The 17,622-nt window shown below is 37.0% G+C and overlaps 2 protein-coding genes across 2 annotated transcripts in view; one reads left to right on the plus strand and one right to left on the minus strand.

Annotated features, from left to right (window-relative positions):
• On the plus strand, positions 1 to 9,065 carry LOC582316 (ADP-ribosylation factor-like protein 2). Its single transcript, XM_782272.4, has 6 exons — positions 1 to 125; positions 965 to 1,075; positions 1,717 to 1,879; positions 2,350 to 2,430; positions 3,336 to 3,475; positions 7,336 to 9,065. Exons 1-5 carry the CDS (start codon positions 61 to 63, stop codon positions 3,468 to 3,470), a joined length of 555 nt encoding a protein of 184 aa, XP_787365.2. The 5' UTR covers positions 1 to 60; the 3' UTR covers positions 3,471 to 3,475; positions 7,336 to 9,065.
• LOC105443433 (leucine-rich repeat-containing protein 74A-like) overlaps positions 5,646 to 17,622 on the minus strand; it is a 27,596-nt gene continuing 15,619 nt past the window's right edge. Inside the window, exons 6-13 of the mRNA XM_030998991.1 lie at positions 13,808 to 13,857; positions 13,432 to 13,513; positions 13,027 to 13,112; positions 12,147 to 12,341; positions 11,425 to 11,520; positions 10,048 to 10,296; positions 9,597 to 9,682; positions 5,646 to 6,685 (exon numbers count right to left, since the gene is read on the minus strand). Coding sequence (XP_030854851.1) covers positions 6,217 to 6,685; positions 9,597 to 9,682; positions 10,048 to 10,296; positions 11,425 to 11,520; positions 12,147 to 12,341; positions 13,027 to 13,112; positions 13,432 to 13,513; positions 13,808 to 13,857 — 1,313 coding nt within the window. The 3' untranslated portion in view covers positions 5,646 to 6,216. The remainder of the gene's footprint in view (positions 6,686 to 9,596; positions 9,683 to 10,047; positions 10,297 to 11,424; positions 11,521 to 12,146; positions 12,342 to 13,026; positions 13,113 to 13,431; positions 13,514 to 13,807; positions 13,858 to 17,622) is intronic.

The following is a 17,622-nucleotide window of genomic DNA, read 5'->3' on the forward strand; positions in this document are numbered from 1 at the left end:
TTTATATTTTGACCGGTAGCAGCAACTTTACTTTACGACTTACAAGTGGAATTAAAAATCATGGGACTGCTCACAATTCTGAAGAAGATGAGACAGAAAGAAAAGGAGATGCGACTTCTTATGCTGTATCCTTTTCTACTGCGAGTTTACCATTCAGTGATCAAAATTGAAGGACTACTCGTGAGCCACTGCCGGGTAGAGACTCTGTCTCGGTCCCATTCGTACAATTTCAATGGGGCTAAATTGGTCCGGCTAGCATTTTTAAATGCGCTTGTTCAGAAACCTATCCAAAATTTGACCCGTAACTCCGGCATGGAGATACCCTACTAAAACATACCCAAAATGAAGTAAATATTCATTAAATTTCGTCCAAATAAAGATCATGAGTTAAAAGTTGTTATGTTTATTACCTGTTTCGTGTCAATTTTCTTGTTATTTTTGGAGTATTTTTCTGAAAAATGTTGATATTATTAATATTAGTAGGCATAGAGTCTATACACTTTTTCACAGGTTTCATGGCAAACCACCGCACAATACAAGTGCATACCGATTGTGGGTTGCGGGCGGGCGCGCGCCTGTGTGAAGTTATAAATCTACCATAATGTCTCAGATCCTCATTACGGTAAAGTTTGATGCTCATACTAAATGCTATTGCAAATACTTTATAAAGTGGATCGTAGTCAGATCACATAGTTTGCGGTGTGCTTAAGGTTTGAATTAAAACTGAAACAAAGCAGAGAAGAAGAAGAATAACAAGTTGTGCCCTTCGCACAATTTGCATAGATTGTTTTGTCCATCACTCTTGCTTGTTTTTGTTTTTTAAGTCTGATATTGCTTGATTTCTTATTTATAGGAATTTATAGGATTGTTTTACAAGACAATTTTTTAGGGCAAGTTGAACATTTGCGCCCTCTTTGTAAGTTTGTAGTATTCTATCATTTTTGCTTAACCAAATTCTATTCAGAGGGCTGGATAATGCAGGGAAGACCACTATATTGAAGAAATTCAATGGAGAAGATATCAACACAATATCTCCAACGCTTGGCTTCAACATCAAGACATTAGAGCATAAAGGGTAAATTAGTAGAACTGTATCCCTTCTATTGGTTTTTTAAATAACATTTCAAATATCAATAATGATAACAATGATCCAGTACCTGAAAGTAAAAAATGCTAATTTTAAATGTAAATGGGTAACTTTATTCATTTTTGTTTTTAACATTCTTTTTCTTAAATTAATATCAGTCAAGTGTCGAAAGGTCATTGAAATGATAGATTTATGTTTTGCAGATGATAATCTGATATGAGTACATAAATTCTGATGATTCTGTTATTATTCTACATGTAAAAAAGGGTCATATAATTTTATGTTGATCTACATTGAAAAGATTGAGTGTACTGGTAACTTAGCATTATATATATACAAGATGTAGCCACTTTGGTTTTTATAGAAACATTTAGGAATTTACATGTTTCCTTTATTTTTTTTCTTCTTATTAGAAATGTAACAAATTTCCTGCATTAAGTCACCTTGGGATAATCTACCGAGTCTGCTTATAAATTAAACACATTCCTGATACAAGTAATGATCAATAAGTGATTGATTTATTTGTAAGATGCCTTGTTCAAATATAGTACCGGTAGATACATGTAATTGCTTCATGTGTAGCCATGACACTCCACTTACGACTGTTGTAAACTTCTCTGTACCCACAGGTTTAAACTGAACATATGGGATGTAGGTGGTCAGAAGTCGCTCCGTTCTTACTGGAGGAACTACTTTGAGAGTACAGATGGATTGATCTGGGTAGTGGATAGTGCTGATAGGAGGAGATTGATGGACTGCAAACAGGAGCTGCATTCTCTGCTTTTAGAGGAGGTATGCGACCATAAAAAACATGTACAAACATAATACGGTATAGTAAACCACCTCTGAAAAAATGCAGTGGCAAAACTTTGCCATAGATGAATGCCAAGAGGCTTTTTTTGGGGGGGGGGGGGGGGGACTTAGCTGCACACAACGATGGCCACTATATTAAAGGACTCACTGATTTATGTGTTATACGATTCAGAAGAATAAAGTGCAATACACTTGACTTATCTTCTGTAATTTAAATACTGTGCGTCTGTTTGAAGCAGTGTCTGAATGGGCCTCATTTGATTTCAACTCTATGTTTGATTACACTAAAATACAGGCTACTTTTAGTGTTAGCTTCAAGCATGCAAACTAAGTTATTACTTATATATCTTCTTTAGCTGTCCAATTCTCTCTAATTATTAACATATAATATATTTTATAGAAATTTTGGTACATGGTGTATTATGATGGTCACATTTCTTTTTTTGCAGAGGTTAAATGGTGCTACGCTGATAGTCTTTGCTAACAAGCAAGATTTGCCAGGTGCTCTGTCTGCTGATGAAATCAGAGAGGTAAGATTAAGATTGGTTTTTGCTGAGGGAATGTTACAGAGAACCTAATCAAATGTGCATTTGTGTGTGAGGTTAGGATAAACACTTTTTAATCTTGTATTTATTTTGTATTACCCCTTTATGATTTTCCTTTTAGGGGAGCTACACCTTTCAATGCTCATCGCTTGTATTTTTATAGCTTTCCTTTCCTCCGTCTCTATTAATATTTTTATGACTTTACCTTTTGATGTATTTTTTATGAAGACGAATAAATAAATGAATTGAATTGAAAAAGAATATTCAAAATAAATTACTGCCAGACAGCCTGTCTGGAATCTCCGCAAAATGCAAAAAATTGGACAGCGTCAATTTTTTTTCCCCCTCCTTTTTGTTTTGCTTCCATTTAAAATTATTTAAAATTATTAAAAAACTTGAATTCGGCGTAAATATTCATAATTGAATGACACACGCCCTTAAAACTAAAACAACAACAACAACAACTTTCTGTCTCATTAGGGCATGTGAACTTCATTGCCATTTGAAAGGCTTTTCTATTTGATGAATACAAAATAAATTTTTCGGCAATATGTTGGCCAATACGTACCTTATATTCTACCAGATATCTTTGTTAAATCATTGTGGATGTTAAGATAAAGAACTCGTAGATTACGAGTCGATAAGTCACAAGATGAGAATCCTTTTAAATGTCTCGCTCTCACTCAAGAGTGAAGTGTGTCAAGATGTTGCACTACATTATTCTTATGAATAAAATTGTGATGCATGGAATAGCTTTAGGTGTCAAAGGTCTTGAATATCTGCAAACACAGTCCTTGATCATCAATAATTGTCATTGTTTTTGTAATACTCCTGTTTAGCATAGCATGACTTTGATTTCATATTCATAATTCTTTTGTGTTCATCTCAAGGCGTTAGAACTTGATAACATCAAGACCCATCATTGGTTGATTCTGGGATGTAGCGCAGTAACGGGTGAAAATCTACTCTATGGTGTCAACTGGCTGATAGATGACATTGCTTCCAGACTCTTCACTATGGACTGATCATGGTAAGTATTAAAGCTAACATACACATACTGTCAAACCTGTATATAAAGACCACTCAAGGGAGACAAGAAAAGAAGTCTTTATAGGCAGGTGGTTTCCTTTAGTACATGTTTCATAGAGAAACCGTGGTCAATGGAAACACAAACGTGTCCTTTCTATAAAAGTGGTCGCTAAAACAGGTTTTATTGTATTTAAAGTCATGAATACCCTTTTAAATTGTAGTTCCTGACATACTAAAAATTGCTAAATTATGTTTGGAAATATGAATTTAGTTTTGGCATATTTAGAATCTGTGGTAAACTGGATATTAAGTCTCTGTCTGATTTTCAGTCTCTTAGTTGTGCAACATCTTGAGTAGCTGCAGGTAAATCAACGAAGGCCCTAAAATCCTTACTCCTTCATAATAATAGTAATTATAGTGATAACATTTATAATGTGCACATATCCACCCCAAGGGGATGCTCAAGGCGCCATAACAAATTTGGAAATGATTACCCCAGCAGGTACCCATTTACATCACTCGCGTTGAGAGTGGCAAATGTAGATCAATGTCTTGCCAAAGGACATTAGTGTTCTACAACAACAACTCTATGTTTGAATAAGAAACAGAAATGTGAATAATCTTCAGTTCAATTGAGCCACTTTGTTTACTCAGCAGTTTTTGTTCATGGCGCCATAACCCATGATGTTCAGATTGGTGTCAGATTATTTAATCACTTACTGTTTAATAAGAAGAAAATGAAGAAGAAAAAACATTGGGAAGGCAATAGGGCACCTGACAATAGTTTTTTTTTACCACTGCACCGTTCTAGGTATGAATGTGATGAAAAACTCTACCCAAACAAGTGACACAGAATAATGACAACAAACCACTGTGATCAAGTTTGCATAGTTTTATATGAAGTGTTAAGGAATTTTTCTTCTTCATACGAGCACATGTAATAGAATATATTCGTCGGACATAATTCATGTTATATAAATGAAAAACAAAAATATACAAATAGTTTTAGTGATATACATTCAATTATAAAGTATCATTGAAATTATGTACATTCAATCTACAATCTACTAATTGTCATGATATAATAAATATCTTGTAAGAAATATAAATATATGTAGATTACACACTGAAGGCACTTGTGATACAAGATGACAGAGTTGTCACATAAAATTGAACAAGTATCTTCATAATGATTATATATTCTATTATACAAAATATCTAGTTTCATGATATCTAAACAAGTTCCTAAATAAACTAGAATCTACCTTGAGTTGGTATTCTTATTTTCAGTTGCAAATTGATATTCAATTGAAAATGGGCTAACCCTATCTATTGAGTTCATATACGTCGGGTAATATACAATGCTTTTACTTTAATACCAGTCACATGTTAGGAGGGGAGGGGGTGGGGCATAATACCTGCGTGTCTTGTACTGGTAAGGTTAGGGAGGGAGTAGCTGAATGTCCTGAGAATTGATTCCGAAATGAGGTATCAGGTGAGGCACAATAATACTCTATCCAAAAAAATAGGGAATGTTGCTGGGAAAAGACGGAGAGAGTGAGAGGGGGTGTATTTGTAATGAGGCCTTTTCTGTAGTCAAATACTTTCACTGTGATTCACACTTCAACAAGTGAAATTGGTTAGTGGACAAAACACTTCAAGGCAGACACAAAGGAATTGAATTCTTATTTGAAACCCTTTGATGACATAATTAACTAAGTTGAACAATGTGTTTGGACAAAAAAGTGCAATTTATATCCATGACAGATATTTTATGCATAATTCATGAAACAAAGTATTCTGCATAAAAATTTCACTTTTGGAAGTTCATTTATGACTGTTGTCCAAAATATGGTTGCCATGAAGGGGTTAAAATAGACACATCTACATGTATAGTGGCCTTAAATCACTGATAGGGCTAGTCCAAGTTACATTTATTTGGCCATTTGTTATCCATACATTACAAAGTAATTTTGGGTTCTGAATATAAATTGACATCAAGGCCTTGTTTCATAAAACGTTTTATCAATAACAAGTTCCAATAACTGTAATTGCTGCTACTGATATCGCGACATTTGATTGGCTGAGAGCAAATTTGTCATAGAAATTTAGCATTTGTTATTGATAACAAGATTTATGAAACAGGACCCTGATTAGCCCTCCCAATTCAACTGAAGCTTTAGTAGTGACATTAACCAAATACAATCATCAGATAAACTGCATTCTTAGATATGTTTGGTAACATTTGGAGCAAATAGCTTGAATTTGCCCAATAACATCTCTGAGGCTTCCATGACTAATGGGGCGTTGCAAGAAAGTTGCATTTAAACGCAATTCCCAAAATTAAGTGCAACTCTGGCGTTTAATTGCAAATTTGCAACAAAATCATGTTTCAAGAAAGAGTTGTGCTGCAAATATCTAGCGCAAATCTTGCAATTAATTGCAGATCAAGCACAATTTTTGCAATAAATTTGGAGGATGAGCAAAATTTGCAACTGATTGGCAGTTGTTTGCAATGCAACTTTCTTGCAAGAATGTTACCTGGCAATCCTTAAGTTTTTTTGCACACAAGGTCTTGGAAGGATGTATGACACATAATATACCAATACAACATATGAACCAATCAATGGCACTTTATCATGCATATTTCATCATCGTTATTGCATAGAATCATGAAATTCGATTTATTCTTGCTTTTCAAGAGACCAGAGTTTCCTTTCAAATTTGTTCATCTGGGCTTCCTCACAGTGTAACGTTCAGGTTATTAGTCCTTGGTGACTTCATTGGGGTTTTGGACCTAGGACTCTTGGCCCTGGTACCAGGGGCTCTCGTGCTGAGCCCACCAGGGCTAGGGGTCCTAGATGCCGGCCCCAAGGTCTTACTCAACCACTGTTCCTCGTTCATGTACTTCTCCTCAAGTTCACTGGTGAAGTTCACTGTGGCGTCCAGAGACCTTATCCCCGCGCTGACGGTATCCGCCTTCCTCCCCCGCGAGGTCCACTGAGTTGTGTCGGGTTTGATGGTGGAGCGCAGCTTCTGGAGCCGATCCGGTGACAGTGAGTCCCGGACCTGCTTGGGTTTCAGGTCCTGGAACTGTTCAGCGACGGGTTTGTAGAGCGGGTTGCTCCTGTTCTTCTGCACCCGTTCCATCTGTCGCTTGCGCTCATCGCGTTCGGCTTGTATCATCTCGTTGTGACCAATCTTAAGCTCTCTGTAGTAGCCAGTGTATGTGTTGTGAGGTAGAGGACAGATATATGGGATAGGATGTACCAATGTATAGCCAAGAGTAGTGACAGGATCGTTTTGAGTGAACATGTAAAGACGTACAGTAGATATAATATGATAGAAGGTACAATGTTTGAATGAAAATGAAAGTAATGAACAGAGTGGAACACAATAGGAGGAAGGATGAAGTCAAAGCACCCCAAAGTGAAAAATAACATAAAAGAGTAAATGGAAAGTTAATGAGACAGGACACACACAAATGGACAAGTGCAAGGAAGATGAGATGAAAAAACAAATGTAAGAGAAAAAAATGTTTTATTTATTAAAAGACAATATAAATAATACAAACATGAAACTGGAATTGTACATTAACTGAAAAAAAGACAATATAAATTTTATAAATATGAAAATGAAATTATGCATCAGCTCCATCTTATGTTGATGGATAAGATCAGATGACAGAAAGCAACTCCATTCCTGATCTAATCTTTCTGTCAATATAATTGTTCCACATGCAAACGGAATTTAAGTAACCTTGATGAATGAATTCATGTAGATCTCATTAATTCTGTGAATAGGAACATTGCTTTCCATTTAATAGATATTTAAACTATTATTTTTCATTTGTCATTTCAGAGTCACTCTTGATTTTCTCACAAAGGGAGCAAGGGATCGGCAGCTTTTGGAACTTATTCACATTTTGCAGCTTTGTGGTTCCCCTGGCCTATACAAGAGCCTCAAATACTATGTCTACGAGTTCTGCGAGCTACTGTGAACTCTATGGCCTATCTTTTGAGCACACTGCTAGCTACTGGGTCTTCTATCATGAACAGCTCATTTATCTGCTCTCGAGGAATGATCGCACTGCGAAGAAGAGAGAAGAGCAAAATTGAAGCAGAAATTCATTGAAATCGTCACATAGAGTAAATAAGCAGCTGAACACAATGTGATGTCCCTCATTTCTTGAACATTAAGGTTTTTTATTTCGTGATGATATGAAAGAAGATGACCCTCAAAATGTTATAATTGGAGATGAAAGTTTGAATTCTGAGACAATTTTGGAAGAAAAAGTTCCTTTGATATCTTTGCGATACATGCTAGAATTGATAATTTCTCTTTTGTTGAATTCCCCTTTGTTAAAAACAAAGAAATTGAAGGGTTACAGTAATAATAATAGTGGGGCCTTGTATAGCACTCATGTCTTGAACATTTTTTACTATTAATACATCAAAGTGTTATTTTTGACATGTTGCCAAGTCTACCTTCTATCTAGACCTACGTCCGATTAAAGTAAAGATTCTCATTAGATAGATAGGATGTATTTGGTTCGGTGGTCCCCTGGGCTATGGAAATGCTCTTTAACTAAACTCCCAATGCCTTAATGAATAAAATTTGAAAATTGGGATTACAAATATGCCACTTTCTTCCAATGAAAATTCTAACATGAAAGGACGGGTGTGATGTAGGATTATGCCCAATAAAATGAAATCAAATACTGTAAAACCAGAAACTTTCATATGAATGAAAATATGTGCAAATTTTGCAAGTGGTTTAGATTTAAAGGTTTCATGCTGTGAAATTATTGCATCACAACCAACACAACATTAAATTTGTGCAATTCGCGAAAGTTTCTTGCTGTGCAAAATGGGCATGCTCGATAACTTGCAAAAGTTTCAGTCATGACACTTTCTGGTTTTGTAGTAAAAGATGGATACTATCCCACAATCATTTTTTATCAGTGGTGATATTCATGTATTAACAAAAAAAACGTGAACATTTTTGTTTGTAGTAGTTTATATTTGTTGTGTGCTGTATGTGTTATCCATAGCCCCTCTTCCATCACTCATCAAAGTGCAATATTTGAGGGTTTTTTAATCTTGATTTTATAACAAAATTTGATGGTTTTAATAGAAACTTGTTCTAATAGGAAGATGAACATAATTTTCGCCTATAGAAAATTGGTCACAACAAGGTAGCATGGGGTGGTCTGTCCACTGCAAGCAACATTCGTTATTAGCTCTTTGTTAATTTATAAAGATTTCATTTGTATTTTTTGTTTGTAGGTGAGGGAGAGGGGGGGGGGGGGGTGTTACATATTTTTTGTAAGGCGTGTATTTAATTTAATAGAAAACATTATGCGTCTGGCAGGATCCCATTTGTCAGACACACAAAGATGATCGTAGGAAGCCTATGCATTATGTGTCCTTTTGATTTGATATTAATCCTGCAATCTGTGTATATATGTGACTGATTTTTTCTCTCAATGTACATTACTTGTAAATATTTTTTTTTTGGATACACATTCCTACCCTTATTAAATTATGGTGAAATAAAGATAAATGCAAGAAAGACATAACCGAAAAAAATTGTGATTTTTCTTTTTTGGGGGGTAATGTTAATTGTATTATATCTTGTGATGTTGAGGTTGCAGATTGCTCTAATGTTTGGAGCAACACAAAATCTGACATTTTTTATAATGGGGGCAACAAATATCATGCCCAGGATGGGCATTTCACTTTAGTTACACATAATATGTGGAGTCCAAGTACTATAGTTCAAACTCCTAGATCATCTGGTGAGAGCCAGAAGGGCATTGACGCATAACCCCAAAACAGAGATAATGCCTTCTTGGATCCCAACAGATAGTATTTAGTAGAGAATTCCTTGAGGGTAAAACAAAAAAAATACATTTGAGGATTTTAAAGACCAGGGCCCTGTCGTTCAAACTTCAAAAGAGTTGCGATAGATCCCAACAAATGAAATGATATCAATTATGACTCTGTACATGAGAGACAGGAAATGGTAAGCTTGCAACTGATTGAACGACCCTGAGATCAAAGGGGATCAATAGCAATGCTTCATAGGACAACCTGGGAAGATGGGGAGAGGTGTCTTACCCGTAATCGATCTCTCCATCTCCATCCTTGTCCAACGTTTCTACCAGTCTGTTCAGGAGATGTGGCTTCATCTGAAGACCCGAGCTCTGCAGGGAGAGGAGTATTCAAAATATAGGTTAAAACATATAATATTTTATGTTTTTTTAAATTCATCCTGCAAATTGATGAAGGGGCATTGAAATCTGTTAAATTCAAATAATGTACAGAATAGGTTAGAACAAATTGTATGAGTTTGAAAGTTAATCCATCCAGTCAAAGATGGAAAGCGTGAACAGAAATTGCTCTCTCTTTCTCATGAATCATAGTCTTTTGGAAAAGTGGAAAAGTGGAACATGAATGTCTCCATGAATGTCATTTGTGGAATGCCTGATTACTTATTGAAATCACAAAGTATTTACAAAGTTTTCCCAACTTCTCATAATTAGTTCAAATCAAAGAAAGATGGACTAACCACCAGCCCTTTCTTGAATTCCTCCCGGGTGACCGTCAAGCTCTTGTCCTTGTCGTAGGTCTTGAAGAGGTCCCACACCCTCAGGTTGTTGGCCGAGATGAATTCCCTGAGCATCTTCACTGGGTCAGGCTCCTTCTCGGGAGGCTTCTCAAACTGGCCGACGGACGACTGGTAGGCGACCAGGAACTCTGGACGAACCTCTTTCAGCTCAGTCAACAGCTTCACGCAGTCTTTGTTCACTGTGATATCCTGGGGAATAGATGAAAGCATAACTTGTGAAGATCATAGTAGAACAAAGCAAGATATTCTAATCAAGATGATGTAGAGCACCTCTACAGACAAATTTAGAGGTGTCTGTTAACTCATTTTTTAATACCAAATCTGAGATGACATGTGCTGGAGTCCATGGAAAATAAACATGTGTTATACTGACAGTGGATTCAACAGGTTTAGAACAAGAACAGTCTACCTTTCCATGTGAATAGTAACTTTGGTTTTATAGGTTATCTCTAAGAAAGAAGATACTGTTCTCACAGAATTCTCTTAAATTTACACTTAATAATAAATTCAAAAATGCAAATAAATTACCTAAATGAAAGGGACAGGAAATGTGCAGGAGCTAAATATTATGCCATGGAAAATCCTGTCATAGGACAGCAAGCAAAACAACTTACATCTGATGAATACCAATGTCTGTTATTCTCGTTACATTTCAAAGAACTGAGCATATGAAATCATACATGATATGTATTGAGACAATGAGTGATTTCAAGTTGGGTGTTTAAGGCTGGTGTTAGTGTTTAATAAACACTAACACCGAGCTGGTGTTAAGGCTTTGACCTCTGAATATCGTCAACTTCCGGTAGCTAGTGTTATCGATTTTGCAAAATTGTCGTCTGCTGAACCGACCTTTGTGGCTGGTCTTAATATTTTATGTACAAATGTCCTATTCACTAACACTAGCCCCTAGGGATTAAGCAAATGTTGATTTCCAGTTCGGTGTTAGTGTTGTACCCGCACACAGTCAACGCACGAACGACGCCAATTTATTGTCTGACGATCAAATAAAAATATGTGAAACAGGTAATTCATATATTCTTTCGTGTAAAATTAGTTATTTTTTAAGACCAGAGAAATAGGTGTAAATTTATTCTGTACTTTTCATGATATCTTTAGTTTTGATGAACTATTTTTAAATCATCGTCGTAAAATCAAGTATGTGGTGACGTCACGGCTGGTGTTAAGCTATCGATTTTGATATCGGTATCGGGCTCTTAATTTCATCAGCAATTTCTCCGCTCGATTTAAGAGCTCTTGACTGCTCTAAACACTAACACTAACACTAACACCAAACTTGAAATCACCCAATGCACTTACTGCAAGGTCTAGTAGTTCTAGTACAGTGTTTGAATTGTTCTTGATTGCAATTAGTATTGCCATGGCTCCTGCTGCAGTGATAGGGTTCTGACCAAGCTGAGAGGAATAAAAATGACAAGAACGGATAATGAAATAATAATATGGATTCTAATAAGAAGTGAAAAATATATATTTTTTAATATGTTAGTTTTTTTAGTTTCACCTGTATTGGTAGCCTATTGACTTCCTTGCAAGATTTTTTTAAAAGACAAGTTCTTACTTTGTTCAGTGCTTTACATTTAATTGTAGACACTGCCTGATAATCTGTCAATCCTGGGAGATTTTACATGATCATGCCAGCAGAATTTGGAGTACATTATACTTATTCTATTCCTATTCTTCAAATTGGTTTTTAATAGGTTTCTAAATATGATACGTAATGTGTGATCTTATTCTGCAGATCTTGGCGACTTGTTCCGTAGATGATTTTTTGAGGCCAAAGTAATTCCATTTTAATTTCCATATTTAGGGAAGCCAGTTTTCAGGCCAAAGCCTAATTTTAGGTCCTGACACCTTCCCCTTCAGGCATTTTGTCATCCTACATAATTGTACAACAACACATGAGTGCTCCAATACTTCAGAGTCTCGTTTCAGGCTCATTTGGTGAAACCTACTGGTGTCCCTGTATGCACTGCATTGTTAAATGATACCATGGTAACACAGATTTTAATGGCTGAACTAACCTTCAAGACCTTGATACTGTCGTTGATTTCTACACCCTTGGCCAGCATGAAAGCGCCCTCATTGGTGACCCTGTTGTTACTCATGTCGAGCCATTGCAGCGTGCTGTTGAACTTGAGTGCCTCTGCCATAGCCAATGCACCTTCATTGCCAAAGCCATTCCAGGACAAGTTCAGACGCTTGATGCTCAAGTTTTCCTGATGATGGTGGAGAGATAAGGAAGGATATTTGATGATTTCATTGTACCTACATGTAAGTGGATAAGCAACAAGGGGAACTATCTTCTTTCTGAGGCACTCCATTATGGAGCATTAATCACTGACCAAAGACACAAGAGCATCATATAGGTTTTTAACACAGGACCTAGCTGGCAGTTGCAAAAACAACCATTTTCTCACTAAGCCATCATGCCTAATTGCCTATTGAAATAAATAACCAATTCACTTCAACCTGGGCTAAAGCTCTTGATAGTTGGGGTGCAGTATAATTTCCATGACACAACCTTTTTATCACAATATAAATGGGTAAAGGTGCTTGTCAGATCTAAACATTTTTGTCTCCAAAGTTGGTATACATAAATATATATATATATATATATATATATATATATTGCATCCAGTTGTAATTATGTATGTCTAATCATAAGGACGTGGCTACATCAATATCAATATCTAATATAAGGTCAGTACAAATTGAAGACATTATCACCATATATACTGCACACAAGCATCTTTCACAGTGTCTTGGTTTTTATACATCAATGCAAATAGAAGTCTTCCATGTTTGATAGCGACATAATTATCGCAAGAACTGTTTCATTAATTCATTCCAGTTGATCAAAGTAAGAAATCAAAGTGCTCTGCTAATCATTTCTTATCTTACCGCCAAGCCTCTGCAGATGGCTATTGCCCCTTTTCTCCTTAAGTGATTCCAGCTGAGATTTAAATGCTCTATTGATTCCGTTGCACCTAGACAAGAAGGAAGTATCAAAGATTCATTTTGCGGTTAGTTTATAAAAACAACTATGTAATGAATATGTTTTATTTAAGGATAAAAGAAAGAAAACACTGATTATAATTTCTTGCCTTCATATATTTGAAATATCCTATCACAATCGTAAACTTTTTACAAGTTGTTTCTTCAATTGGAGTCACTACGATTATGAAGCTATTTGGTAACTTTTTTTAATTTATACAAAATTAACAATTTCATTTTGTTCCTTTTCATTCTGAAAATTGTTTTCAAGGGTTACTGATAGTTGATTTTTAAAACAGAGACAAGACTCACCTATACCATGTCCTAAGATCTCTCCTCCCACCTCTCCAAACTCATTGTGACTCAGGATGAGCTCTTTTATTCTGTAGTTTGACTGTAAAAACAAAATCAACAACAGGAAGATTTATTGAATCGATCATAACTTAGTTCACATTGGGATAAGGCTCAAGTCAGGACATATAGGTGATTTTAAATTGTGATTGAAGACAAAGAGTTTCAATCGATTTGGACGACAGGGGCCTTGAATAGGGCCTTAGTCAATCTTGAGATGCAATGCACAAGAATCATGATATTTAACAATAATCATCCAAGAGCAATTCAACAACCATGCAGGTATTATCTAACTTTCAAATAAGAATTTTGTTTACCAATTTTTTCTATAACTCACCTTAAATGATTCTGTGAATTCATTTGCATCTTTGTCTTTAAATTCGTTACCTGCAATGGAGAAAAGAATAAACAAAGTTGAAATGTAAATTAATAAGTTTGCCATCGGGTGGAATATACTGAGGCATATATTAGATGGTGATAGGCATATCTAAAACCAATCCAGATAATTATTTATAAGATGAAACGATGAGACATTTAAACAAACAAAAATGAGAAATAGTGGCAAAAACGTGACAGAATCGTTCATGTTTTATCATTATTCAATAAACATGGCAAATAAACACAAAAACCGTCCTTATTTTAATCCATAAAACTGAACAATGCAGTCAACTGGATCAGCCTTCAATTAGTCTGTTGATACTGATATATTTCTCTGCAAGAAAAGTTATGTTTTTACCTCAATTACATCACAACTGCATTAATATTTTTCAGCATACCGGTATTGTCATTGAAAAGAAGTATGGGTCTAATCAAAAAGACATTGGAAAATTGCCAATTAGGTTAATTGATATCCATATAACCTTTCATAGAAATCCTTCATCGTATATATATATATATATATAAAAAACATAGACAGAAAAATGATCAAGAGGTGACAATTAATATGATGGCCTGTCATCCATTCAAAAGCCATGAAAAGAATCTAACAATGAGATGCACTTAATCTAATCAAACTATCAAAAATTATGAATTCTTATATCATGAGCCATTTCATTTCGTAAGGTGAAAGCCACACTATATCGCTGCATTCTGTCGTTGGATGCATGAACACCTTTTTCAACACAAATATGCAACACATAGCTCATAGTGCCTGGAGTCACGAAAGAATAAATAGGTGGGGTTGGGGAATCAAAGTTGGACCAAATTTGCCAAAGATTGAGATTATCAAACATGGGCCCAGTCACATTTGAACATTTCTCACTTATTATTATAGGTGGGTTAAAAAATATCAAGACATTTTATTACTGCTTGGTCAATAATTTTCATGAAGAGTTTTGGTTGGAACCTGCCGCATAAACGGGAGGAAATAGCTTTGCCACCATGCACATTGACTACAAGTGTTGATATTGGGAAAATTACCTTTTCCACACTATTCACCAGTGTTACATTTTGTACCACCGTATATTGAAGATTTTTTTTAATGCATTCATAGTGTTGATGCTACGTACACACTGTGTTCACATAATGTAATAATTTGATACATTGGCCACTGTAAAATGGTGTGTATGCATCACAGTATGATTACAGCTCTGATCTTGAACACACTGTTGACAGTATACATAACGTGTAACATCTTTTTACACGATGTACTATAGCAGGCGCGGATCCAGGATTTCTTAGGGGGGGGGGGGGGGCCCACTTTTTTTTTTTTGGTCCGAAAAAAAAACGACTCAGCCAGCCGCTAAATAAGCGGGGGGGGGGGGGGGGGGGGGGGGGGGGGAAGAGGACACTTTTTTTTTTTTGGTCTCGAAATTTGAAAATTTGACATTTTGTTCCGTTGGGGGGGGGGGGGTGAGGTCTCCTTTTTAGGTCAGCCATTGGCATATTTTTTTATTTTATTTTTTTAATAAAAAAAAAAAAAAAAAAAAAAATCACAGAAAAGGGGGGGGGGGGGGGTTGCTCCAAAATACACACATAAAAAAACCCAAAGGGGGTAGGGTCAACCCCCTAACCCCTTCCCCCCTTCTGTACGTGCCTACTCGTCTGAAAATAGTTTTTCCCCTCCCCCGCGAAGCGCGGAAGCTTTTACGTTTCATTAAATCATTAGAAAAAGAAGACGATTCGTTGTACAGTTTTTTACTCTTAATCCTCGTCTTAATTCATCCCCCTCTCCCGCGCAAAGCTCGGAGCTTTTACGTTTCATTAAATCATTAGAGTAAGAAGACGATTCGTTGTACCGTTCTCGACTCTTAATCCTCATCTGAATTCAATTTTCCCCTCCTCCCTCCCGCGCGAAGCGCAGAAGCTTGTACGTTTCATTAAATCATTAGAGAAAGAAGACGATTCGTTGTACCCTTCTCGAAAATAATCCTCCTCTGAATACAGCTTTTACGTTTGAATAAATCACTAGCGAAATAAGACGATTAGTTGTACCGTTATGACTTTTAATCCTTGTCTAAATTCAGTTTCCCCCCTCCCACGCGAAGCGCGGAAGCTTTTACGTTTCATTAAATCATTAAAGAAAGAAGACTATTCGTTGTACCGTTCTCGACTCTTAATCCTTGTCTAAATTCAGTTTTCCCCCCGCTTCGACGTCTCATTAAATTTTTAGAGAATGAAGACGATTCGTTGTTCCGCTCTCGAAAATAATTTAGTTTCCCCCACCAGCGCAAAGCGCGGAAGCTTTTACTTTTCATTAAATCATTAGAGAAAGAGGAAGATTCGTCGTACCGTTCTCGACTCTTAATCCTTGTCTGAATTTCAAATATGTTCTTTGTCTATTCCCTTTTCTTCCTACGTCCTCTTCCAGGGGGCAGATCCCCCAGAAGCTCAGGGGTTTTAGGCATTTAATTACGGTCAGATGAGCATTTTTGATACCTTATTATTTGTGACACTAGCAGGAAACTATTTGGCGTGGGGTCCAGGGGGCAGAGCCCCAGAAATCAGGGGTTTTAGGCATTAAATGACCGTCATATGAGCATCTAAGGGCCCGCCTTAGGGCCCTAGGTGGAATCCAGGGGGCAGAGCCCTTAGGATTTTAGGCATTAATTTTAATCATGGTCAGATGAGCATATTTTGATTCCCCATTATAATGTGACACTGGCAGTTAACTATTTTTTCTTTCTCGCTCTCTTTCTTTCTATTTCTCTTTAATATACTTTTTCAAAGAAAGTGTGGGGGGAGGTGCTCGAGGATCCCGATCCCCGCCGTTCCGCGGGCCCTGATATGTAGGCCTCATAAAGAAGCATTTTCTTGCCTGGCTGTAAATTTAGGAATTTGTCATTTTCCAACAAACGCATGAAGTGAGGAAAATTATCTCATTTCAGCATTATTTGTTAACCACCGTTATGGAATTATAAATAAACCACGTTTGAATTTTATTTCTCCAACCCCCCCCCCCCCCTCCCCTATCAGTATGCCAGTGCCCCCCCCCCCCCCCCCCCCCCCCCCCCCCCCCCCTCCGATCTACACCTTGTTGGCGGGAAAATTGCAACTGATATCCCTTACCTTTCTTCATTCTCTTTTTTTCCCTTTCCCTTTCTATCCTCTTTCACTTTCCCTTCCCTTCCTTATCTCTCTTTTAGGTTTGCTGGGGGGGGGGGGGGAGGGGCACGGTCATTTTGGTCCCCAACCCGCTCCACACATTGTTGGCGGGATTAACCGCAACTGATCTCCGCTTCTTTTCTCCCTTTTCTTTTTTTCTTCCTCTTTTTGTTCCCTTTTACCTCTCCTCTTTTCCTTTTCCTTCCTTCTTTCTTTTTTTAGCGGGGACGGGGGGGGGGGAGGCTAGGGTCTTTTGCCCCCCCCCCTCGATCCACAACTTGTTGGCGGGAAAATTGCAACTGATATCCCCCTTCTTTTCTTTTCTTCTTCCTATTTTGTCCTTCCCTTTATCTCCTCTTTGTCTTTTTTCTTTCCCTTTCCATCCTTCTCTTTTATTTTTTTATTAGGGGAGGGGGGGTGGAGGGCAGGCAAGTCCTCCCCCCCCCCGATCTCCTTCTTCCCTCTTTTCTTTTCTTCTTCCTCTTCTTTTTTTCCCTTTCTCTCCTCTTTCCCTTCTTTTCCTTCTCTCTCTCTCTCTCTCCCTTTTTTTTTTTGCGGGGGGGGGGGGGGCCAAGGCACGCTCGCCCCCCCCTGGATCCGCGCCTGTAC

This window comes from Strongylocentrotus purpuratus, unplaced genomic scaffold, assembly GCF_000002235.5.
Source record: "Strongylocentrotus purpuratus isolate Spur 01 unplaced genomic scaffold, Spur_5.0 spur5_scaffold_5, whole genome shotgun sequence".
Taxonomy (NCBI): Eukaryota; Metazoa; Echinodermata; class Echinoidea; order Camarodonta; family Strongylocentrotidae; genus Strongylocentrotus; species Strongylocentrotus purpuratus.

Coding starts and splice junctions, on each gene's coding strand:
- LOC582316 (XM_782272.4), top strand. CDS start 61: ATGGGACTGCTCACAATTCTGAAGAAGATGAGACAGAAAGAAAAGGAG. Junction 126..964: donor GAGATGCGACTTCTTATGCT/GTATCCTTTTCT, acceptor AATTCTATTCAG/AGGGCTGGATAATGCAGGGA. Junction 2,431..3,335: donor CTGCTGATGAAATCAGAGAG/GTAAGATTAAGA, acceptor GTTCATCTCAAG/GCGTTAGAACTTGATAACAT.